The 25,592-nt window shown below is 37.3% G+C and overlaps 1 protein-coding gene across 13 annotated transcripts in view; it reads right to left on the bottom strand.

Moving 5' to 3' along the window:
* Nucleotides 1-25,592, bottom strand: part of DLC1 (DLC1 Rho GTPase activating protein) — a 407,252-nt gene that overhangs the window by 292,341 nt on the left and 89,319 nt on the right. For all 13 annotated transcript variants that reach the window (XR_009530776.1, XM_060085710.1, XM_060085708.1 and 10 more), the window contains 2 exons: nucleotides 13,212-13,361; nucleotides 5,538-5,678 (listed from right to left, as the gene is read on the bottom strand). Coding sequence is in view for 12 of the 13 variants with exons in the window: in XM_060085710.1 (XP_059941693.1) it covers nucleotides 5,538-5,678; nucleotides 13,212-13,361 (291 nt within the window). In the remaining variant the exon portion in view is untranslated. The remainder of the gene's footprint in view (nucleotides 1-5,537; nucleotides 5,679-13,211; nucleotides 13,362-25,592) is intronic.

Here is a 25,592-nt window from a genome sequence, read left to right as displayed (position 1 = left end):
ACTTAAACGTTAACAGCATTCATTAAAAATAACGTAATGTCAAAATTCATACACAGTGTCATCACCCTCCTTTTTACCTCCACTTCAAAACATTTATGCTTTTTAGGGAGGACAATACTATTGACAATTGAATGTCAGACCCAAAAATTATTGTTTGCGTCTATCATGCCAGAGGGGAGAAAGATAATAGATTGTATGTAAGTGTCTCACTAAGCTGACTATAGCATAAACAGTTGTGTTTCAGAGTCACATTGAGAGATTATTTTTTTCTTCGACAATAGGTTACACTGACCATGCAATTTTTGAAATTGTTGGTAAAAGAGGCTATAATATCAGGTTGACTGTGGCATTGGAGTACTTTCTTTTTTAAAGTCATCTAGAAAGGATCATGAACTTGCAGTCAGGACATACTCCTGAAGCTTTATTTCGGTCACACTGCAGCAGTATTTAGGCAGGATTTACTCTGAACCATTCTTGGGAGGAGTTGGCAGTCTCTGGCATTCAGCCTGCCCTCAGCTCCCACCCACTCCATGAGCTGCTGTCTTCACCCTCATCTATCTCATCGATATTTTGGTGGTAATGATGAAAAGATTAGGGGTGTTTTCGGTCTGTGGAATTAGAGCTACTGTTGCCAACTTGAGCTGGAATAAGATATATTTGTCTTTTTTCATCTTGTAGCAATTACAATAATGAAGGTTAATAATTTCTGCTGTTTTTTAACAACTTCAAAGGAGGGTTATTTTGTAATTCCAACATTCAATACATTCTGACATGAATGTTAGTATCTTCCAACATTCCTTTAGATAGTTTAGGATACACTCAAAACTATCTAGCTGGGGTTCCCAAATGCCCAAATGATTGAGGTTCTCATTCTGGTCGTTAGAATTCTATCACATGGCAACTAGTGGGGTTGTCTTCTCTATGAAGCTGACGTTACTATACACAGCAGAACACCCTCTCTGTTCCTCCAGTACTTATTTTACAAATAAAATATGTTGTTTTTCTTATCTCAGCCTTGGTCTCTTTCTTCACAAATGTATGATTAATACTAATTTAATGACCACCTACACTAATCAGTATCTTTAAGAAAAACAACCACAACAAAACCTGTGGGGTTTTAGTGCCCAGCTTTAAAATCTTTCACGTAACAACCCTATATTAATTAATGCAGGAACAACTCAAGCAACTGAATACCCTGGTTAGAGGGATGTCAGAACATTGTTCTTCAGTGAATGAAAGCACTGTATAAAAATTGATATGACTACACATGCGTTGTTCGCAGAAGTGTCTAGTGTGAAAGGCATTATGAGACTGCCTCAAAGGAACAAAACCAAGAATTTAAGAAAGAAATTGATGAGATTTTTGGCATTAAGCACCAGACCTTGTTTTTACTAATGTGTTTTTTGGTAGTGGATATCCTACCTTTTAACTTAAAAATTTTTTGTGTCAAATACATTTCAGAAATCTACTTTAATGCTCAATTTTCAGCATGATATATACACAGTATTTATGAAAAATCTGAAGATTACTCATTGGTCCCCTTCTAATAATAAATATAAAAGTAGAAATCTTATTGAAAAATTGGCACTTAGAAATCCAAAGACTTTACACACAAAAGGAAAGCCAAATATTTGTGGTAGTCAGTCACCATTATAAATAGATTCATAGCAGCAAATCAAATGTAACTTTAAATAATTCTGAAATGAAAGTAAGCATTCTGTAAAAATGTGACACTATGGAGCAGAAGGCTGGTTCATTTTAGGTGGATGTTAGAAGTAGGTGTTTTTTGAATTTAATGTTTCTACTTAATATTAAAATTGAAATTTTAGTTCATAGTGAAAAGAACAGCTCTGTAGGATACTAGAGTTTTCTTTCTTTTCACAAAGAGCCCAGGCTGCCATTATTCCCAAAGCTCCAAATTGAGGGGGAAAGTGTCTGTTTAGTATCTCATAAAATAGGTAAAATTCTTCATTCTAATATTTTAGCCCAGGAAAAACTAAAAACATAAAATTGATCCATGGCTCAAGACTTACTTTCTAACTTTAGTAAAAAGGGAATACTCAAAATAATAATAACACCAAAACCAGCAAAAAATAAAACACACACATACTCATATTAAAGCAGCCCTTCTGCCAACACAAAAGCCTGTTTTTCAAGCTTACTTTTTAAAAAATTTTTATTGGAGTACAGTTGTTTTACAATGTTGTGTTAGCTTCTACTGTAGAGCAAAGTGAATCAGCTATACGTATACACATATCCCCTTTTTTGGATTTCCTTCCCACTTAGGTCACCACAGAGCACTGAAGAGAGTTCCCTGTGCTATACAGTAGGTTCTCATTAGTTATCTATTTTATACATAGTATCAATAGTGTATATATGTCTCCCAAGTCTCCCAAGCTACTTTTTTAATTGGTCATTTTCTTTAAGAAATTTCCTATAAGTCAGTTGCCTTTGATAGCAGAGTGTTTTCTTCCCCTCTGGGTACTTCTCATGGCCAGTTAGAGAATTTGACTAAATTATAGTTCAGTAGCTGAACAGAGTTGCATTTCCAGTTGTCTAACTCCACGTGCAGTATTGATCAAGATGTGTTAAATAGGTGTCTTGAAGTGGAATATTGTGTTTCAAGGCCGTGTCAATTGCATAATGATTCTCATCACTCACTGACTAGTGAGTTGTGGCATCACTATGAAGTTGTGATCGTGTGCCCAGGTCACACCTGAACAGCTGGATACATCTTCACTTCTGATTTTATTCCAAGTTGGCAACTTTTCAGTTAATATTTTATTTGAAGTGCATGAAAAAATGTTTCTGTTCAACAACTGATTTTAATTATTCCTTAATTTTGCCTGTGGGGTGAATAGTTTGGTCAACTGATATGGCAAAACATGAACAATTTGAAAAAGGACCCATTATAAAGTATGCTAAGGGATTAAAGTCCTAGGAAAACTGATGGTTTTATGTTTCTCATTCTAAAACTTTACTGAAGATGGTTACCATAAAAATATGTACATTGCTCAATGGAAATATATTGACCACATTTATAAGCATGGGAGCATTGAAAAAAGACTAAGGAACTGCACACAGAGTTGTAGCAATGGTTACAAATTATAAGGTGACTACACTCTAAAATATGTATGTTTCAAGGGAGAAATAGTGGATACCAACAGTAATTATTCTAAAGTAAAAGATGAACACAGAATAAATGTTAGAGTGAAAAGAACACTCTTAGGGACAATAGAAGGTGCTTTAAAAAGCTAATTTAAGCATAAATACCTTTAAAAAAGGGAATTCACCTTCCTTTCTACTTCTTTTTTTTAATACATTTCTTTCTTTATTTTATTTTTGCCTGCATTGGGTCTTCCTTGTTGTGTTCGGGTTTTCTCTAGTTGCAGCAAGCAGGGGCTACTCTTCATTGCAGAGCTCAGGCTTCTCATTGCAGTGGCTTCTCTTGTTGCGGAGCACGGGCTCTAGGCACGCGGGGTTCAGTAACTGTGGCACGTGAGCTCAGTAGTTGTGGCTCACAGGATCTAGAGCACAGGCTCAGTAGTTGTGGCACATGGGCTTAGTTGCTCTGTGGCATGTGGGATCTTCCCGGACCAGGGCTCAAACCTGTGTCCCCTGCACTGGCAGGCGGATTCTTTTTTTTTTTTTTTTTTTGCGGTATGCGGGCCTCTCACTGCTGTGGCCTCCCCCGCTGCGGAGCACAGGCTCCGGACGCGCAGGCTCCGGACGCGCAGGCTCAGCGGCCATGGCTCACGGGCCCAGCCGCTCCGCGGCATATGGGATCCTCCCAGACCGGGGCACGAACCCGTATCCCCTGCATCGGCAGGCGGACTCTCAACCACTTGCGCCACCAGGGAGGCCCGGCAGGCGGATTCTTAATCAATGCTCCACCAGGGAAGTCCCTCTACTTACTTCTTATATGTCAGTCCCACACCAGTCCCCAGTGTTCAAAAAAACCAATGCTCCAATTGTTCCCAAACCTTCAAGCTAAAACTCTTTTTTTTTTTTTGCAGTACGCGGGCCTCTCACAGCTGTGGAGCGCAGGCTCCGGACGCGCAGGCTCAGCGGCCATGGCTCATGGGCCCAGCCGCTCTGCGGCATGTGGGATCTTCCTGGACCGGGGCACGAACCCATGTCCCCTGCCTTGGCAGGCGGACTCTCAACCACTGGGCCATCAGGGAAGCCCCAAGCTAAACCTCTTAAGAGGCTTTTATCTTTTCCCTTAATAAGAACGTGGTAAAATGAGATTGTTGAGTTTCATATTTGAATTTTGCATTTCAACCTTCTCTAGCGTTTGTGGAAAAGAAAAGCACCAGGTCACTGCAGTCTGCCCACTGGCACACATTATTTTTGACCCTATTTTTTCAGTGTACCACAAAATAGCATTGGGTAGTATGTCATTGGTTCCTCCTATTTCCTGTATATACAGCACTACCATACAGCATGTCATTGCATTTCATTGTTTACATGCCTCCCTCCCTTGCTAGACTGTGAGATATTTAAAGACAGAGAATATATTTTTATTGCTCTCCAAGTCTTTTTTATCTTGCATAACACGTGGCACATCGTAGGTGTTCAAAAAATATTTATTCCATCAAAAATACTCTAGATATTCTTGCAGTTGGACATACATAGTACGTTTTAAATTCAAGTATTCTCTTTTTAGTTTTATTTCAGATTTGCCTTTTATTTTAAAGGCAGGCAGAAAAGCAATCCAAACTTGTTTCTCTGTGTTAAGCTAACACGGGCATTTAAAAAATAATTCGACACTATGATTTTCACTAAACTAGGAAAGGTTATTTTGGAGCTGCTGGGACTTTAGATATTTGAAGTAGTAATTACTTCCTCCATAAATGTTACCTTTAGAGCCAAATACTGTTTTCCTGTTGCAGTTCAACATTTTACTTAAAGGAAAATGTCTTCTATTCACAAGTCATTGTGCTATACTATTACATGTAGTAATTCTCCTTTTCATTTGTTTTGGTAGCATTGTAAAGTCTATGAAGCATCATAATAATAAAAATAGTAGCTTACATTTTTTCAGTATTTTTTCTGTGCCAAGCATTTCACTAAGCACTTGACATGTGCTATGTCATTTAATACCCACATAAAACTTATCGTGTGTGATCTTATATATCTCTACTTTTTAATCTATCTATCCATCCATCCATCCATCCATCCATCCATTAATTTTCCCATTGGTAAGCCATTTAGTCAGAATAATAATACAGGGAGAATCATCTTTACATTTTGCATTCTTGGTTCTTTCAAGTTCTGAGTATCCAGTAATAAAATTTAACACCATATTTTGCATAATTCTGGAACAATGACCTATGTTAGTAAAGTACTTGTGTAAGCATTTATAAAACAAAAAAAACAGCATATATTGGGCTGTACTTAATTAAGTACTATCAAGTCACTGCAACTAAGAATCTAAGAGTATTTCTTCTAAACTGAATGGATGAGATATCAACTCTTACCTGAAGATAATCAACACTTCATGTGGAAACTGACTGTTATAATTAACAACTTACCATAGACTTGGGTTTGGTTCCAGAACTGGCCACTGGGGTGGAAGATGGTAGGTCAGTGGACTCGGTGTTAGAAGACAGATTTATTTGTGTCTGATTTACCGAAGTGTTATCTGCTCCACTCTCAGATCCTGATTCCAGATCCTATGAAAAAAATGCATTGATATGAAGGGCATGTCCACACTCTCTACATGCCTTTCTCCCACCTCCAACACCTTTCCACCTCCTCCTTCTCCTAACACACATGGACACACCACAGAGTTATGACAACCGACAGTGACACATCACCCATAACCATGCATTATTTTGTATTAACAATTGTACTCTTCAGAGGGTCTGATTTTAGAATGCAAATACTGAAGAAGAGGTAGTTAACTACTTTGATAATTTAACAGCTGATTGTGCAATGGAAAGGGCAGTAGGGGCAGCTAGCCGGGACACTGCAGTAAGTCAGGAGGAAGAAGCCCACAGACAGCCCTTGCTCGTTGTGTGACTTTGAGTAACTCACTCTACATCCCTTTTGCAACAGGGTTATGAGTGTCAAATGAAAAGACAGTTCTCAGTTCTTCTCACCTCACTCTCTTCTATGTTCCCGTCAGATCTCCATGGTGACACCGACCATAATAGCCTGGAATCATTTAGCTCAAGTGTATGTCTATCTAACGAACTATAAGCTGTTTGAGGGCAGGAATTACGCTTTGTCATGTGCGGTTCAATTCCCTCATTTGAAAATGAGTATAATGATAGCATGCACTCATACAGGTTTATGAAGATTAAGCAAGATAGATGCAAAGTGCATGTAACAGGCACGTAATCATTTTCATTAAATGCTGGGCATTACTGTAAATATTGCTATTATTAACATCATATGTCTTCTGAGCAACTAGTGCACAGTATGTGGAGAAGACATGTCTGTTGAATGAGTGCAATTACACGGGAATCCCTCTAAAGGCTGTGCATTTAATTTACCAAATGATATCTTTGTTTTATACGTGAGAACACAGAGGAAAGGCAAAGGTGAGGAGAATGCAAAGGGAAGAGAGTGAAGGCACACATCACTCTATAATTTTAACCTGAGAAAATTATGATTTGATAATCTTTATGTCCACTCCTTCTACATCTCAACTTCACCATGGCCCATATGGTCAAATATCATCTACCCCGCACCCCGACTCTCTGGCCTTAACTCTCTCATTCTCTTATTTCTGTATGCTCTGCCATACTTGCTGTTTGTCAGTCCTCCTAGTACATCAAGGCGGTGTTTATGGCAGGGACTATGCCCTTTCTTGTCCCTTGTCCAAGTATTTCCCTTTGCTGTCCCTTTCTTGTCACTGAGCTCTCAGTTTGAATATCACTACCTCAGAGAAACATCCTTTGACAGTTCAAGCTAAAATATTTTCCTCTCTTCAACCTCCACAGTGTATTGTTTTCTATTTTACAATCTTATTACCTTGTTAATCTACCACGTATCAACAATATCCATCCATCATCTCTACCTATGTATGTACGTATGTATCTATCTCTCTATCTGACCATCTATCCACCTTTCATTCATTTCTATTTCAAATCTTTTTTGTCTCCCTTTTTTGGAATCTATGCATCACAAGAGCAGGGGCTTCACCTGTCTTGTTCACTGATACATTCCCCAGGCTTAGAATAGTGCCTGGCACCTAGACTATGCTCATAAATATTGTTTTATGAAAGAATAACCAAACTGACAAATATTAATATGTAACCAAGGAGGCACAAGATCTGTACACTAGAAACTACAGGACACTGATGAAAGAAATTGAAGAAGACACAAATAAATGGAAAGATAGCTCATGTTCCTGAATTGGAAAAATTAAAATTGTGAAAAATGTCCATGCTACCCAAAGTGATCTATAGATTTAGTGCAACCCCTGTCAGAATGTCAATGGCATTTTTCATAGAAATAGGAAAAAGCAATCCTAAAATTTGTATGGAACCACAAAAGACCCTGGATAGCCAAAGCAATCTGAGAAATAATAACAAAGCTGGAGCCATCGCATTCCCTTATTTCAAATTATAGTACTGTAGTAATCAAAACAGTATGGTACTGGCATAAAAACAGACACACAGACCAATGGAATAGAACAGAGAGCACAGAAATAAAAGCATGCATATGCAGTCAACTAACGTTTGACAAGGGGGCCAAGAATACTCAATAGGGAAAAAATAGTCCTTTCAATAAATGGTGTTGGGAAAATTGGATATTCACATGCAAATTAATGAAATTGGACCCCTATCTTACACCACTCACAAACCTTAACTTGAAATGAATTAAAGATGTAAATGTAAGATCTGAAACTGTAAAACTCCTAGAAGAAAGCATAGAGCAAAAGCTTCTTGATATTGGTCTTGGCAACAATTTTTTGGGTATGACACCAAAAGCACAAGTAATACAAGCAAAAATAAACAAATGGGACTATATCAAACTAAATGGCGTCTGCACAGCAAAGGAAACAATCAACAGAATGAAGAATGCAGCCTATAGAATTACAAGAAAATGTTTGCAAACCTTAGATAAGGGGTTAATATCCAAAATATATAAGGAACTCATTCAACTCAATAGCAAAAAACAAATAATCTGATTAAAAAATGAGCAAAATACCTGAGTAGACATTTTTTCCAAAGACACACAAATGGCCAACAGGTACATGAAAAGGTGCTCAAGATCACTAATTATCAGGGAAATGCCAATTAAAACTACAATGAGATATCACCTCACACCCGTCAGAACAGCTATCATAAAAGGGAATCCTAGTGCATTGTTGGTGGGAATGTAAATGAGTATAGTCACTATGGAAAACAGTATGGAGGTTCCTTAAAAAATTAAAAATAGGGCTTTCCTGGTGGCGCAGTGGTTGGGAGTCTGCCTGCCAATGCAGGGGATACGGGTTCGTGCCCCGGTCTGGGAAGATAACACATGCCGCGGAGCGGCTGGGCCCGTGAACCATGGCCGCTGAGCCGGTGCGTCCAGAGAGAGGCCACAACAGTGAGAGGCCCACGTACCGCAAAAAAAAAAAAAAAAAAAAAAATTAAAAATAGAACTACCATATAATCCAGCAAGTCCACATCTGCATATACATCCAAAGGAAATGAAATCACTGTCTTAAAGAGACATCTGCACCCCTATATTCATGGCTGCATTATATTCACAATAGCCAAGACAGAAATAATTGAAGTGTCTATTGATGGATGAATGGATAAAGAAAATGTGGTATATATATACAATGGAATATTATTTAGTCATAGAAAAGAAGGAAATTCTGCCTTTTTTTTTTTTTTTTTTTTTTTTTTGCGGTATGCGGGCCTCTCACTGTTGTGGCCTCCCCCGTTGCGGAGCACAGGCTCCGGACGCGCAGGCTCAGCGGCCATGGCTCACGGGCCCAGCCGCTCCGCGGCATATGGGATCCTCCCAGACGGGGGCACGAACCCGTATCCCCTGCATCGGCAGGCGGACTCCCAACCACTTGCGCCACCAGGGAGGCCCGGAAATTCTGCCTTTTGTGACAACATGGAAGGACCTGGAGAGCATTATGCTAAGTGAAATGAGTCAGACAGAGAAACACAAATACTGTATGATCTCACTTATATGTGGAATCTAAAAAAGAGGCCAAAATAGAAACAGAGTGAAGTGGTGGTTGCTAGGGGCTGGAAGGTGGGGAAAATGGGGACATGCTGGTCAGAAGGTACAAGCTTCCAGTTATAAGAGGCATAAGTTCTGAAGATCTAATCTTCATTTTGGTCACTACAGTTACCAACACTGTATTATATATTTGAAAGTTGTAAGAGAATAGATATTAAATGTTCTCACCACACACATACACACATACACACAATTGTAATTATACCAGTTTATGGATGTGTTAACTAACCTTACTGTGGTAATTATTTTGTATAAAAAAACTGTATCAAATCATCACATTGTACACCTTAAACTTATACAATGTTATATGTCAATTCTACCTCAATAAAGCTACAAAGAAAAAGAAAAGAAAAAAGTGGAAAACAAAGATAAAAAAGAAAGGGTACAAAAGACATACATAACAATAATAAATATGAAACATAATACTAAATTCTTTAAGTGTGTGTGTGTGTGTGTGTGTGTGTGTGTAAAACATATAACCATAAACAAATTTCTCATGCCCTGAGTGCTTTCAGATTAAGGGTCATCTATTCTTTTCTTTTGCACGGAAAAGACATTTTACATTTTACCGTAAGAGAAAAATGGTTCATTAAGATTTCAAATTGAATCAACATCAAATGGATAGTTATAAATAGCAGGTAATTTATAAACATCAAATGCATAATCATAAGTAGCAGGTAGTTTATAAGCCATTTATATTTTACATTTTTGTTTATCAGAAATCATTTGCACTAATTTTGCCTTCCTATTTATGATTTGATTAGGCAACTAACAGGGTAACCTTGCATCCTTCTAACAATACAATAATTCTGAGGTGAAATAATAAACATTAAAAAAATTTTTTTAACATTTAAAGACAATACTCTACAGCCATTCTCTGCTTCCATGTTCACAAACTCTGTGTGGAAGATATTATTATCACTACCTGATGGATGATGAAGCCAAAGCTTAAGGCAAGTAACTTGACCAAATTCATGTTCTGTGGCAGGGCTGACATTAAAGCTCAGGTCTGCCTGACCCTCACTTGTCAGGCTCTATCAAGGCAGCCTTCTATACATTTTTACATTTACCCTTATTTTAATATGTTTTTCTCTTTGAAGCCATTCTTAAAGACTCCAGCCCATATTATTCTTTACCCCCTTTATTATATGTAGAACTCACTCCAGCATTTTCTTATAAATAATCTCAAACTGAGGTCACTGTTTCATTGTATGTCTTGCCCTCCTTGCTAAACTGTACGCTCACAGTGGAGTATGAGGGTGTGGCAGAGGGGGTTTCTCCTCTGAATCTGGGACAGTACTCCTTGGTGGACAATCAAGGTCATAGTTACTTGTTATAATCCACTTATTCCATGGTACAATTATCAAAAGGAATGGAAATCGCATGTGGAAAAAATTTTGATGACGAGAGAATGTTAAAATTAGCTTTAAATACCAAGGAACAGAAATAAAGAAAAAGGGACAACCTAGAAAAACACAGACACAAAAAGAAGTTTCTAGGGATGCAGGCTATGTCTTATTTACGTTTAACCCAGTGTCTGATGTGAGTGAGTACATGAGAGAAGGCAATGGTATTAACAAATACTAAGTATGTACTCTGTGCCAGATCTTTGCATCTCACACGTGTTCTTTCATTTACTCCTCCCAACAAGCCCTTAAGTAGGAAACAATGTCTCCTTTTTTTACATGAACATGACGTTGAGAAATTAAATACTTTTCTTATGTTCTCAGATATTCAGTTGTAGAGCTGGCATGTGAACTCAGGCCTGCAGACTCCAAAGTTTATGTTTCTACTGTATTATTTGGCCTATTTCAAGTATCTGTTGAAGTAAAAACTCAGAAATACATCTTTATTTACAGAATTAACCATTGTTCATCAAGGGTGGTGATGGTCCATGAGATAGTGCATACAATATAAAATCCAGTTTACACTTTAAATGGAGGCAGAGATGTAGATGCAGACAAATCCTAATCATCATCCACCTTAGCTCTTGTTTTGCATTGTCTTTACCACTCAACAAAGAACCGTATCTAGCAGGTAAGGGCTGTTTTGCTCTCTGAGATGGAGACAACAATATGGAGTTGTATTTAGCAGAAATCTGGGCTGTGCTTTTTTCCCTAAATACATGGGATTGAGGAAAGGTCAATGTAGAGGGAAAAGGGGAGCAAGTAAAGAGACAGGGAGAGATCAGCAATTCACACCAGAAAACTTTCAAGAGAAAATGTATTCCACACTTACATTAATGGCAAAAGTACTGAGAAGCATCTCCTATTGAAAAATTGGGCTTTAAAGTGTTGATGAAAATGAGTTTGAAGCTTCTACACTCTTCATATGTAAACGAGAAAACATCCCTTCTTTTTGGCCTCAGGAGATCACTTTCACTGCATTTCCTCCATCCGGGTGCCTGTCCTACTAAAGTATGTGCAAGATGCTATGGCGGCACCAGGGAAGGAGTAAGCGATTCTGTCTGGGAAGACAGAAGGAGATTTAGGGAAGACTTCACTGTAAAGGAAACATTTGAGATGAATCCTGAAGGATGAAGAAAAATTATTAAAAGAAAAATGTCATTCCTACCAGCTTTCTAGGTCAAAGCATTTAATTTCATATTTATTCATTTTTTAATCAAAAATGTTTTTTGCTCAAGCTATCAGATTTCCATTATAGCCAGATAGGAAAGGCAGTATGGGATAGTGGTGGAGTGACATGGCTCTGGATCAAGACTGGCTGAGCTTCTGTGCCAGCTCTGGCACATACAATTACTGTCTCTCTTCTTTTTACTCATCTGAACAATGTGTAAGGAATGATTGTGTTGACATACATAACGCATTTAGAATAGTATTAATACTTCGTATATACTTAGGTTAGCTATTATTTCAACTTGTTTATTGACTTTGAAATATTCTGCACCACAGTCAGAATGAGTCTTGAATAACTTCAGAATCAATAGTAGAACTATACTAATCAAAGAATTTGATACAGAATAGTTCTATTTTGAAAGGTGCTTATATATATAATATATATAATATATATATATATATATATATATATATATTATATATATTATATATATATATAACATTTTCCACCCCTTTGATCTTAGGTAATTACAAAATTTCTTGACTTAATGTGTTGATTACTGAATATCAAAAGTGATAGATTAATTGAAAAGGAATGCATGGCTTAATTATAAGTAAATTCTACCATCACATTTGCTAGATCTGCAAAAACTAAGCCATTTAATTGAAGCTAATATTAAATATGTAAAGTGTATAGACATTTTGGAACCTATGTCTTCTAAATTTTATTTTGAGTGTTAGAATCTGATAGGAGTGTCTATCTTATTTGAAATTAATGCACAGTAGAATAAAATTTTCACCTCTGTCCTATTCATGTGTTTCACTAAGTGAATTTTAGAGTGTTCTCAAGCTGATTTCATCTAAATTCTTTTTTGTGATATGCTTGGTTAGTTCAACCAGCATCCATCCATCCATCCCTCCATCCATCCATTCACCTACCCACCCACCCATCTATACACCCATTCATCGACCCACACATTCATCCAACCAACCATTCATCCATCCAACCATTCATCCATCTGTCCGGCAAATATTTATTAACCATCTTCTATATGCAATGTAAATTTGTGGGACACTGGAAATAAGACACTAAACAAGATAAACAGAGCACTGCTAATGGCGTTTATAGCATATCAAGGAAGACCAACAATTAGGGAAATAATGACAATGAAGAGAATCTGGTCACTAGGAAGCAAAATAATTTCCCAAAAGGACCCTCTTTCCTGTCTAATAATAACCATTTTCTTTTGAATCACACGCTTCTCTTATGGACTCTGCGTGAAGCCTAGAAGGATTTGAGTGACATTTATGGAACACTATCAGGGTCTCATGTGGGTCGTGGGGCCATCCAACTGTTTCATTTGCAAGAGGCACTACACGAAGTAGAGACATCACGTTCATATGCAAAGAAGTGGGAAGTGGGAAGCTCACAGGGACTTGCCGCCGAAGGTTGGTTGGTGTGCCGGACGGAGAGGAGCTGGTGCTGAGAGCGTTCTCAATGTCCTGATCGAGCTGGTCCAGTTTCATGATCAGCAACAACATCGAGTCTAGCCGCACCCTATCTCGATCTTCTCTTATTTCCTGAGGAACAGAACATGTTGTTACTGAATCTGAAAGGCCATTTCTTGTAAAAAATAAAACGTTCTCTGTTCTTCAATGTGACAAAAAGGACACTGAATAATAGGCAGTCTTCTACTTAAGGGGGAAGGGAAGTTCTATTCTGTACCATCAATGTGCTCTTCATTGGAAAGATACTGACCACCTGCCAAGAAAGCATTTTACATGCATATTAAATATATATTTTCTAGAGCAAGGCACAATGAAAAGGAAGTATAACATCATATCAGTACTGATACTTACTTACAATTTCCGATTAATTATTCTTGAGAAAAGTTGTATGTTTACTCTTCTTTTGTCATAGTACAAATCAATTATAACATACTAATAATTGGTTGTGGGTTATACATTTAAGGATGCATACAAGATAATATTTTTGGATGAATATTTCTCAGTATAGTAAAACATAGGAAAAGAATCAAACAAGGCAGGATTGTTTAGTTTAGTTTTGTTTTTTTGCATGGGGCCATTAACTTACTGATGCTTCAAGCTATGTCATTGCCAGTATTTATTTTCAAGCTTCTTTTCTTTCACACACTTTTGAAAAAAGCCTCCACAATTGTATGAATAATGGTTACTTATTCTGAGCTCTCTATAATATAGACATATTTATGGAAATAGTTTTGTTTATAAAAATAACTAAAGCTTATTATTGACCATATAGAGTTATTTGGGCATGACTGTTCACTATTCTTGGGTGTTCAAATGAAGTCAGTTAGTATTAGAAAACTTTCAGACTTTCTGTAATGTGCAAGATATCAGGGTTGGGCAGAGTACTGGGTAACAAAACAAAACAAAACAAAACATGGAAAGTGCTGTAAGTTTCCTTAGAAGCATAATCTATTGAGGGATGTCACAGACTCGGGACCAGCCCTTTTGAGGCAAGTCATCATTTGTGACTCATGTTGCCCTTGCCATCTTCTCATCTGTCTGAGATATTTACCTGGGTGAAATCAGCTTTAAAATAACCATCAGGGCCTCCCTGGTGGCGCAGTGGTTGAGAGTCCGCCTGCCGATGCAGGGGATACGGGTTCGTGCCCCGGTCTGGGAGGATCCCATATGCCGCGGAGCGGCTGGGCCCGTGAGCCATGGCCGCTGAGCCTGCGCGTCCGGAGCCTGTGCTCCGCAACGGGAGAGGCCACAACAGTGAGAGGCCCGCGTACCGAAAAAAATAAAAAATAAAAAAATAAATAACCATCAGTGGTGACCTCAAAGGGAAACTATACCATGATGGAAGCCTGAGGGGTGCAGGCACAAGGGAGTAATTTTGAGGCTTTGCTGAGGTGATGGGATTAGTAGTGGTATGAATGAGGTGACTGTCTGAATCAGATCTTTTGTTTTGGGCCTTTTACTTTTAATCACCCTAAATTCCCTAGTCACCATTAGGGGGGACCCCAAAGAACAAGGACTCGGGTAATTTCATGGATTCATCTAATGCTATAGATGAAATTAGATTAGCTAATATTAGTAATAATTATCTGTTAGTATTAATAGAAGACTGTTAATAATATTATCTTTCACATGTCAAATAATTGGTTAATTAGATTAAGTTGGTCAAAAAATCATTAATTCAGCTAACATGGACAAGTCATTTGTGTAAGCTGAACTTGTGCTTGGTTTAAAGATTAATGTCAAATTGAAAGACCTAGTCCTGTTTCCACAAAGTCATTAATTTTGAGAATAAATTAAGAATTTCTTTGCGTTATGTTAATTCCTTTAGGGTACTGTGCTATGATTATTTCTTCAATTTCCTTCCATCGTCCCTGCTGTCTAAAACATTTAATGAGGCTCTGACAGAGAATTACCGAACTTTTGTCATCATAAAGTTTTATTGTGCTTAAGAAGGGCCAGGATATTTGCAAACAGACCTGAACCTTACTATACATCATATTCCTCAATGCTACAGAACTTTGTTATATTTAAAAGAATGTTATTTATAGGAAAACCCTGCTTATACCTTAAAATAGAGTCCCAGAAATATTAGAGATTACTCAGTTTAATTCTCTTCTAAATAATCCAGTAAATGGAAGAATCTGCCTGAATAGAAGACTCAAAGTCCCCTTAATTACTCCCCCAATGTGTTTGCTTATATAATTTCCTTCTCTTTTAAACCAAAGTTGTGTTTGGCAAGATAATGTTCTTTGCATCTCTATACATATCCACATATGTTTTTGTGTGATTGTCTTTCATTCCCCAGTAATAACATCCTCAAACACAAAGATGAAGTTTTTCTACCTGGCAGACACAGAGTCAAGTTCTACACTGCATACGTAATACATTTTCAGGAATAATAATAATAATAAAATCAACAGGAGCAAGTGAAATAACACTTCCCAAAGCCTTAGAAAATATATCTTGATATTTTTCCAGCTACCAAGTTAATGTTGGAAAAAACAGTATACCCTGCAGGTATCCTAGACCTATCAGTAGTAGCCTCAGAAATAATTTGTTTTTGAATTAACTAGATGCTGAGTTTGTGCTTTAAAAATTTTTGAAATCCATTGGCTGAGCATCAAATTATTTTAAATTATCTGCCCAAAGAATAAAACAAAACAGCCTTGGTCTAAGATATTTCTTTAGAGAAATAAGCCTATTGATTTTCCCTTTTCTTCATGGATGCTTTCTTATTCACCATCTATTACAACGTTCAGCCTGAAGTGTCAAGTACACAGACTCATATAGCAGGTTACACATTAGTTAAACGTCACAAAATTGAGTTGGCTACAAATCAGATGCTTTGGATAAATTTTTTGTCCTTGTTGTTAAAGCCCAAGTATGAATATTTCGCAAAGTTCTAACCTTTCATATGTCCATGGCTAAACTCCAGCGAATAGCTCATGCCTGAAAACAGAGCTGTGCATTTGCAGATTCTGGCGAGGTTGAACCCTACAGTGGAGCTTCCATTTCATGCTGTCACTATGGGCCAGGAAGAAGAACTTCTTAATAAGCGAAGCTGCCTTAGTTCTAGGTATTTCAGTAACTTAACCCCCTTAAATCAAAGCCAAGATGTGAAATTCTCTCCCCTCCCATCTTTCTTTGCTTCTTTCCTGCAGTCACAGCTATTCTGGGCCAAGCACTATGAAAGGGACAAAATGTTCATCAATAAACAAGAGATAGAAAATCTCTGCTGTCCTGAATATTAGAGTCAACATGAGAAGATAGATAATTAAAGTTAACAAATTCATAAATAAGATCGTTTCCGATAGGAACAAGTGTAAGAAGAAAATAAATAGGGTAATGAGGTAAACAGTAACTGCAGGGGGAGTGTCCCACCTTGTAGAGGGTGGTCAGAGAAGAAATGGGAGTAAACCATGATGGGGTGAAAAAAATGAGGTAGAGGAGAGAAAGATGGAGATAGAGATGGAGAGAGAGAAAGGGAGAGAGAGAGAAAGAGAAAGGGAAGGAAGGAAAGAAGGGAGGGAGGGAGGGAGGGAGGAGTAGTAGAATTGGGAAAGCAGAGTCCCAGGCAGGGTGAAGAGTGATACGAGGACACTGAGGTAAGAATGAGTTTGGTGAATAAGAGGATTTGAAAAAAAGGTTAGAGAAGCCAGGAGAGGGAAAGTGAGTGAGGGAGTGAGTGGGTGCTAGGACAAAATGAGGTTGAATATAAATAGGAGTGAAATTATATTCTGTCATGAAGGTCACTATAAAGAGGTCAATTTTATTCTTTGTGTGCTATGGGGCTATGGGCAGGATGTAAGCCAATGAGTGATTTACTGTGCTTTTTAAAACTTTTAGAGTTCTCACCACATATGGACAACCAAACATTTTTGGAACCTCACCATATTTTATGTCCAGCAATGCCACACGACTAATACACTCTGGTTTCCATTCTTTCCAGCATACAGAAACTATGTTTTGGAAGAACACCAATGACCACAATTTATTGAAAGACACCTTTGAAGCATCTGGTCCAATTCTTGACACTTTTATTTAACAATCATTCAAGATATGTTTATTGACCATCTACTACGTGCTATACATCATTTCATAGGCAGCAACCAATTTCATATTTGTACAGTTATAATTTTTAGAAATGTTATGGAGACAAATTTTGCCTTCCTCTAACTTCCCAGTTTCTCCCTCCAGAACCAGACAGCATAAGTAGTGCCTATTCCATAAAACAACCTTTCAAATATTTGAAAAACTATGTTGTGCCCATTTTCTTCCTTTTCTAGGTAAATCATCCTCAGTTCCTTTACTTCTTATATGACATGTTTTCAAATCCTTATTAGTTCTGTTTACTCTTTTCTGGATATAACTGTCAATGACCCAATTAATGGTTAGTATCAGGATTAAATATATTACTCTACATGTTCCCTGACCATGAAGACAGAGAAGGCAAGTATTTCCCCATGTTCTGTATACCGTCTTTAATGCAGCCTAAGAATTAATTGCCTGTTTAGAATATGAACAGGCTATTCTTAATGGGATAGCCACAATCTACTTTTTTAATGAGGAAAAGTATTTCGTTGGCTGTGACCTGACCTTGAGTCAATGATATGATATATGTCTCTTTTCCCCAGTATGTGTCTGTGTCCTGCTAAGAACAGAAACATCCTGTTGTCTTGAGACTATAACCAGCTGATGTCAGGTATAGATAATATATGTAGCTACCGTGGAAGAAATCTCCAGTTGTATCTTTTTCAAACACAAGTCAGTGGATATTTAGGCAAATTACACAAGAAACTTCTTTTCAATTTGATTTGTTGTCAAAACCTAAAATGGCCAAGCCACATGGTGTTCATTGGGCAATCCAAAAGATCTCCTTCTTTATTTCCAAGAGCTACTTAGTCCTGGGCAGTGAAGTCACTTTGATCACATGGTATCTGGGGGAGATAAACAGAGTTTTAGGGGGCTATTCTCTACAGGGACATAAACTGAAATCCTTTGAACCCGAGCCTCTATGCTCCTTCTTTCCTTCCATCTGAAGAATATAATTCTTACCCTCCTCTTTCTCCAGATGCTCTTTATTGAACAACATAGAACATAGCACACACGGGGAGTGGGGAGGAACTGTACGTTACTGGACATTTCACAGACGGGGCAAACATGAGGTCCAGAGAAAAGGGTGCCTCCCTCAGAGACGCACGGGCTCTGCTTTTCTTATGCCAAGCATTTGGAAGAAAACCAAAAAATTCGGTGAAATACCCGGACGCTTCCAAATAGTAGATATTTGGCTCAGCAAATACAGCACGGCCTGAGTGTTCTGACTGTCAATGAGTTGTGGCATCTCATAGACAGGCGTAATAAAGTAAAGGCTAGGCCAGGAGTAGAACTAAGACTTCCTGATTCCTAATCCAAGGTTCTGGTCCGTACACTGTCTTTGATGCCATACACATCCTACTGCTCTTCTGGGCTGCTAATGCTCCTTGCTCACCCGTAAAAGAAAGGGACCTTTTAGCAAAAAGCTTGGCTCAATTTCATTCTGAAATTATTTGATCTACAGCCAGCTGGACTAGTATGAAATCTCATATTAGTGTTATAAATTTCATTTGACAATAAATTCCTCATTCTAGACTTTCCTTTCTTAATATAATATCCTGCTTAAAGAACCAGAAAGTTATTAATCTGTGTTTCTTTAGAAGCAGTGAAGATTTTCATCTGAGGTGACCCACAGAAGCTAAAAATAATGTAATTATTTTATGTCAGAATTTCTAGGCAAGTTAAATAAGTCAGCCTTAATTTTTATTTGGGTGCATTTTAAGATGAAATTGATGTAGACTGGTAATAAAGGTAATAAAAAAAACCCAGCTACCATCTTCCACTTGCCAGATATAGTCTGTTCAAACACAAAAATCTTTGTATATTACCTTTAATGAATAATAACATATGCAATATCTTTTTAATATTAGATGGTGGAGAGAGATAAATATTATCCTCACTTAAAGTTGCTACAAGGAATCTTTTAACTGACAGGTAAATTGTGGCTTTACATTAAGTGTTTATGTTCACTCCCTATTTATCTCCTTTCATTTAAAAGGCATGGGGAAGAAAACTGGTCTCTCCTTTGTTCAGTTTTTAAACTCCAATGAGGCTTCAAATGGAGCATTTCTTAGCTGGGACTTTGTAAATTGCCTAAGTCTCCTGAACGATTTAGAAGGACATTTATGCAGCTGGTCCTAAGGAGCGCCTAGAAGTGGCAGGTGTAAACCGGGAGAGAGCTATGTGGGCAGCAGTTCCTTTCTGTCCAGTGGAATCTGAGGATGACTTCCTCCACTGGCTTTAAAGTCCCATTTTTGGCTGGGATATAATTTCTACCTAAGTAATTTGGTAAGCATTCTGAAACCAGTCTTCACTCTAAGTACTCATATATTAAGTGACCTTGGATCTCAATCTACCTTGGATGCAGACTTAATACATTTATAGACACAAAGTCAGCCTTTCTGGGTTGGTTATTTCTCCTGTGTGATCATGCCTACATGATATCTGCAAATCCCTGCAGATTTTTTTCTTTTCATTTCTTTTTTCCTCCCTCCCTCCCTCCCTCCTTCCCTTCCCTTCCTTCCTTCCTTCCTTCCTTTAGCATTTCTCAGTAGTTCTTTGCTTGGGCTCATGTATTAAAGAAGACAGGACTTTTTCTGGTTTGAAAACATATGAAAAACATCTATTTAACATTAAAATTCCATAAGCTATTTTCAGGAATGTGATGGTCTTTCCTTAGGTGTGGATAACCAAGAAAGGCATAAGTAAAAATTTATTCCTTTTCCATAATAATACATGACTTCATTTAGAAAAAGAGTCCTGTATTGACCTGGCTTCTGTCTACTTTTCTAGTTTTACCTCTCATCATTCTCCTTGATCCTGCTCAGTGTTCCTCAAATTCAATCATTCTGAGGACAACTATATATTTCCTAATGTTTTTCTTTAATTAGACAATTTTTACAGTCAAAAATGCATTTTTAGGATCTGATTATGGACATTTTTCCAAATAAGATGTACAGATGGCCAACAGGCACATGAAAAGATGCTCCATATCACTAATTATCAGAGAAATGCAAATCAAAACAGCAATCAGATACCTCTTCACACCTGTCAGAATGGCTATTACAAAAAAGACAAGAAATAACAAGTGTTGGTGAGGATGTGGAGAAAAGGAAACCTTTGTACACTGTTGGTGGGTATGTCAATTGGTTGTAGCCACTGTGGAAAAGAGTATGTAGGTTCCTCAAAACATAAAGAAATTGAACTACCATATGATCCAGCCATCCCAGTTCTAGGTATTTATCTGAAGAAAACAAAAACACTAGCTGAAAAAGATAAATGTATCCCCATATTCACTGAAGCATTATTTACAATAACCAAGACATGGAAGCAAGCTAAACACCCAATAATGGATGAATGAATAAAGAAAATAAAGAAAATGAACAACAGAATATTATTCAGGCATAAAAAAAGAATGAAATATTGCCATTTGTAACAACATGAATGGACCTTGATGGTATGATGCTAAGTGAACTAAATCAGAGAGAGAAAGAAAAATACCATATGATCTCACTTAAATGTGGAATCTAAAAAACAACAAAAAAAAGTTGAACTCATAGATACAGAGGACAGATTGGTGCTTGCCAGAGTCAGGTTGGTTGGAGGGTGGTGGGAAAAATGTGTGAAGGGGGTCAAAAGGTACAAACTTTCAGTTATAAAATAAATAAGTCATGGGATGTAATGTACAACATGGTGACTATAGTTAATAATAGTGTATTGTGTATTTGAAAGTTGCTAAGAGAATAGATCTTAAAAGTTCTCATCATAAAAAACCATAACTATCTGTAGTGCTGAATGTTAACTGGAATCAATGTGGTGATCATTTTATAATATATACAAATAGCGAATCATTACTGTGTACACCTGAAACTAATATGTTATATGTCAATTATATCTCAATTGAAACAATGAATTTTTAATATATAAGTGCTGTATAAAATATAAGTGAAAATCTTATATTTCTCTAATGTGTATCAAATGCCAAAATTATCAAAATAAAAAATCCTTATACTATCTGATGTAATCTCACATAAACCACACTATATTTTAGAAAATACTGTACTAGAAGTACAGAACTTTTGGTTTCTCAAATATGCCATGTTCTCTCTCATTTGCAACTAGGATTACAAGATTTAGCAGACAAAAATTATATTTGAATTTCAGATAAATGCAAAATATATTTTTTAGTATGTGTCCCAAATATTCCATGTGATAATATTGCATGGGATATACTTATACTAAAAGTGTTTTGTTGTTTATTTGAAATTCAAATGTAACTGGGAATCCTGTATTTTATCTGGCAACTCTATTTTTGACTCATGTAATAATGCTTCCTCTGCTTAACACACCTCTCCCTTGCCTGGGTATATGAGAAGAAACTCCTTGGTTTCAAATTCCAATGCAGAGGTCTTTCACAAGGTTGTTTCCTTGAATGAATGAACATCAACTGCCTCTTAAATCACGTTATACAACTTCAAAGAATGTAAAATTTTTTTCTCAGTATCTTATTCAGTGTTATAATAATCCCAAGTAAATCTAAGACTTGCCACGTTTTTTTTAGTAGCAAAATTAAATGTGAAAAATGCATAAGGCTGTGATATTTTTAGGATTACGAATTTATTTAAATTGTTAATGTTTGGTACTAAATCTTCCATGAGTGAGCAAAGTCAGAGTAAATTTTTTGCCACCGAATATTTTCTAACTACTAATTATGTGATGTGTGTTTGTGGCCTTTTTGACATTAATGAAGAGTCCTCACACTGAAGAAGTATGGGAACTATTTATCTAGCCCAATCCTCTCATTTTTTTCCGATGTGACAATAACCTTGGCAAATTAAGACTTAGTTAATGGCAGAACTGGAAAATCTGAGTCTCCTGATTCAACTCAGCTTTGCTTCCTGTTAAACAGGTAGCCACTAACACTTTTAGTCCTATAAGGCACTTTCTTCAACTCTACAGGTGACCCCAAAGGTTATATTTGCCAAACAAATTCACATGCATTGAGAGATCTGGGCTGAATACACATAGATTAAAAAATGGACTTAGTCACACATGAGCGGTATCTTCTTATTGTTATCAATCTATACATTTAGAAGACAAGTCATCCTATTAATGATTTGTTCCTTTCTTCCCCCTTCCTTCCCTCTCTCCCTCTGTCCCTCCCTTCTTTTTCTTTCTCTCTCCCTTTCCTTCCTTCCTTCCTTCTCTCCCTCCCTCCCTCCCTCTCTCCCTCTGTCCCTCCCTTCTTTTTCTTTCTCTCTCCCTTTCCTTCCTTCCTTCCTTCTCTCCCTCCCTCTCTCCCTTCCCTCCTCCTTTTCCTTCTTTTTGTCTTTCTGTCAACAACAAACTCTACCAGTGGTTCTCAAATACTAGAGAGCAACAAAATCATCTGAAGAACTTGTTAAACACAGAGAGCTGCTGACTTAGTAGGTCTGTGATGGAGATGGAGCATTACATTTTTAGCAAGTTCCCAGGTAATGCTGCTGTCGCTGCTGCTGCTGGGAGCCACACTTTGAGAACCTCTGACCACACACAGGAGAGCAAAAGTCCTCAATAGTGGCTGATTATAAGTACTCTTGCGTAGCTTTGAAAACTTCCACATGCTAAGGCTCCACCCACCAAATTCAGATTCAGTTGGTGTAGCACAGGACCAAGCTAGTGTGTTTTTTAAAAGTTCCACAGATGTATTCAAAGCATAGTGAGGGTTGAGGAACATGGAAATATATTACAAAGAGAGCCATTTCATGGCTTCAGACAAAAATTAGGACAATAAAAATTAGATTCTCTCCCAGAGTAATTCCACAATAAGAAATCCATTAATTTCCTATGGTAACAGATTAATAGAAAACATACAACAAAAAGTGTCAAAAAGGCACTTATAACATTGAAAACCTATTTCGGACCACTTGTTAGTAATTTGATAAATAGAACAACAACAATAAAAACTCTCTCAGGTAGCAAGTATTCGGAAGGCAACATTCTTAACTTGATTAGGAGTATCAGACAATAGAGTAAATATTAAGGATAATGGTGAAACATTAGAAACACTCCTACAATATTAAGAAAAAGTAAGAATGCTTGTTATCACATATTCTATTCAACATTGTACTTGAGGTTCTGGCTGATACAGCAAAAACAATAGCAGCAACAACAAAACAGTGATTATATTACAAACGAAGAGAATTTGTGCCTTGAAAATCTCAGAGAATAATCTGATAATCTATTAGAACAACAACAACAAAAGGATTTGGCTCAACAAAGAAAAACACAGAAGCATTCTTGTGCACTGTCTTTAACCATTTAAAAAATGGAATAGAAAAAACAATCATAGTAACAAGAAAGACTATACAATATCTAGAAGTAACTGAATGAGAAATAATCAAGATCTTTTATGGAGAAAACCAAAAATGTCACCAAATGACCTAAAAGAATACTGAAAAAATGAGGAGCTATATGATTATTCTGAATAGGAAAATTCTTTCTAATATGTTTCACAGCTAATTTGTTGTGTATATTGTCTGTTTCCCCACTAGAATGTAGCAATCGTTGCTTGTTGTTCACTGATGTAACCCAAGAATCTAGAGCAGTGGTTGCATATTGCCACGTAATAAGGGTTTATTGAATGAATGAATGAATGAATGAATGAAATGTTGTCCTTCAATTAATTTATAAAACCATAGTAGTCTAACCCAAAACTCCCATGGGAATTTTTTTTTTTTTTTTTTTTTGGCGGTACACGAGCTTCTCACTGTTGTGGCCTCTCCTGTTGCGGAGCACAGGCTCTGGACGTGCAGGCTCAGTGGCCATGGCTCACGGGCCTAGCTGCTCCGCGGCATGTGGGATCTTCCCGGACCGGGGCATGAACCCATGTCCCCTGCATCGGCAGGCGGACTCTCAACCATTGCGCCACCAGGGAAGCCCTTCCATGGGATTTTTAATGGAACTTGGAAAGCTGATTCTTAAAGACCAAAAATAAAGATAAGGAAAAAATCCCAAAGGAAGCAGACAAAAAACCTTTTTTAATATGAATATCTTTAAACATATACAAAAACAGAGAAAGATAATACAATAAACGCTGTGTACCTATCAGCTTAAAGGCTGTCCTTATTTTGTCAATTTTACTTTATTTATCCATCCCTACTTAAAAAAACATATTTCACTCACAAATGCTTACAATTAACTGATTTTAAAATTCTCTTGCAAGAGGAAAGGAGTATTAATCATAAATATCTTAGAAACAAAACAAAATAAAACAGAACAATCAAAATATTCTATGAGACACGACAATGTATAATAACCTACAAATGAAAAGACTGATAAAAGTTAAAATACAACTGACAAACTGAGCAAAAATATTTGGATCATATATAATGAAGAATTAACAAGTTATAAAAAGGCAACCTGGGCTTCCCTGGTGGCACAGTGGTTGAGAGTCCACCTGCCGATGCAGGGGACACAGGTTCATGCCCCGGTCCGGGAAGATCTCACATGCCGTGGAGCTGCTGGGCCCGTGAGCCATGGCTGCTGAGCCTGCGCGTCCGGAGCCTGTGCTCCGCAATGGGAGAGGCCACAACAGTGAGAGGCCCGCGTACGGCAAAAAAAAAAAAAAAAAAGGCAACCTAGTAAAAATGGTCAAAGCATACAAAAAGGCTATTCACAGAAAAATTATAATGATTTAAAACCCTAAACTTCACTGGTAATCATAACAATGCAAATTAAGTAAAGAATGAGAATTACTGTTTTTCATCTATCAGATTGTCAAAAAAGAAAAAAATATCTTGACCATGTCTTCAGAAATGTAAATTTCTGCCTTATATGGAGGGCAGTTTAGCAGTATCTATTAAAATTAAAGTAGGAGTATCCTTCAACCTGGCAATCTAATTTTAGATACCTAGCCTAGAGAATTACTTGCATACATGCAAAAAGTTAGTATGCCCAATACTATTCATTAAAGAATTTTTTCCTAGTGGTCTAAGAACTGGAAATATCCTATGTGGCCATCAACAGAAAACTGTTTAATGTAATGGTACCATAATCCCTTAGATCACTACCCAGTAGCTACAAATATGAGGTAGATTCATATGCACTGACATAGCCACAATAACTTATCCACCACTTCAATTTGAGTTAGAAAACTGTTTCCCTTGGGAGGGATGCAGCCCCTGCCAAGGTTCACGGCTTAATGAATAAAACTCAGATTACCCATCAGCC

This window comes from Mesoplodon densirostris, chromosome 20 (assembly GCF_025265405.1).
Source record: "Mesoplodon densirostris isolate mMesDen1 chromosome 20, mMesDen1 primary haplotype, whole genome shotgun sequence".
NCBI classification, from domain to species: Eukaryota; Metazoa; Chordata; class Mammalia; order Artiodactyla; family Ziphiidae; genus Mesoplodon; species Mesoplodon densirostris.
This window is presented reverse-complemented; position numbering and strand designations above follow the sequence as displayed.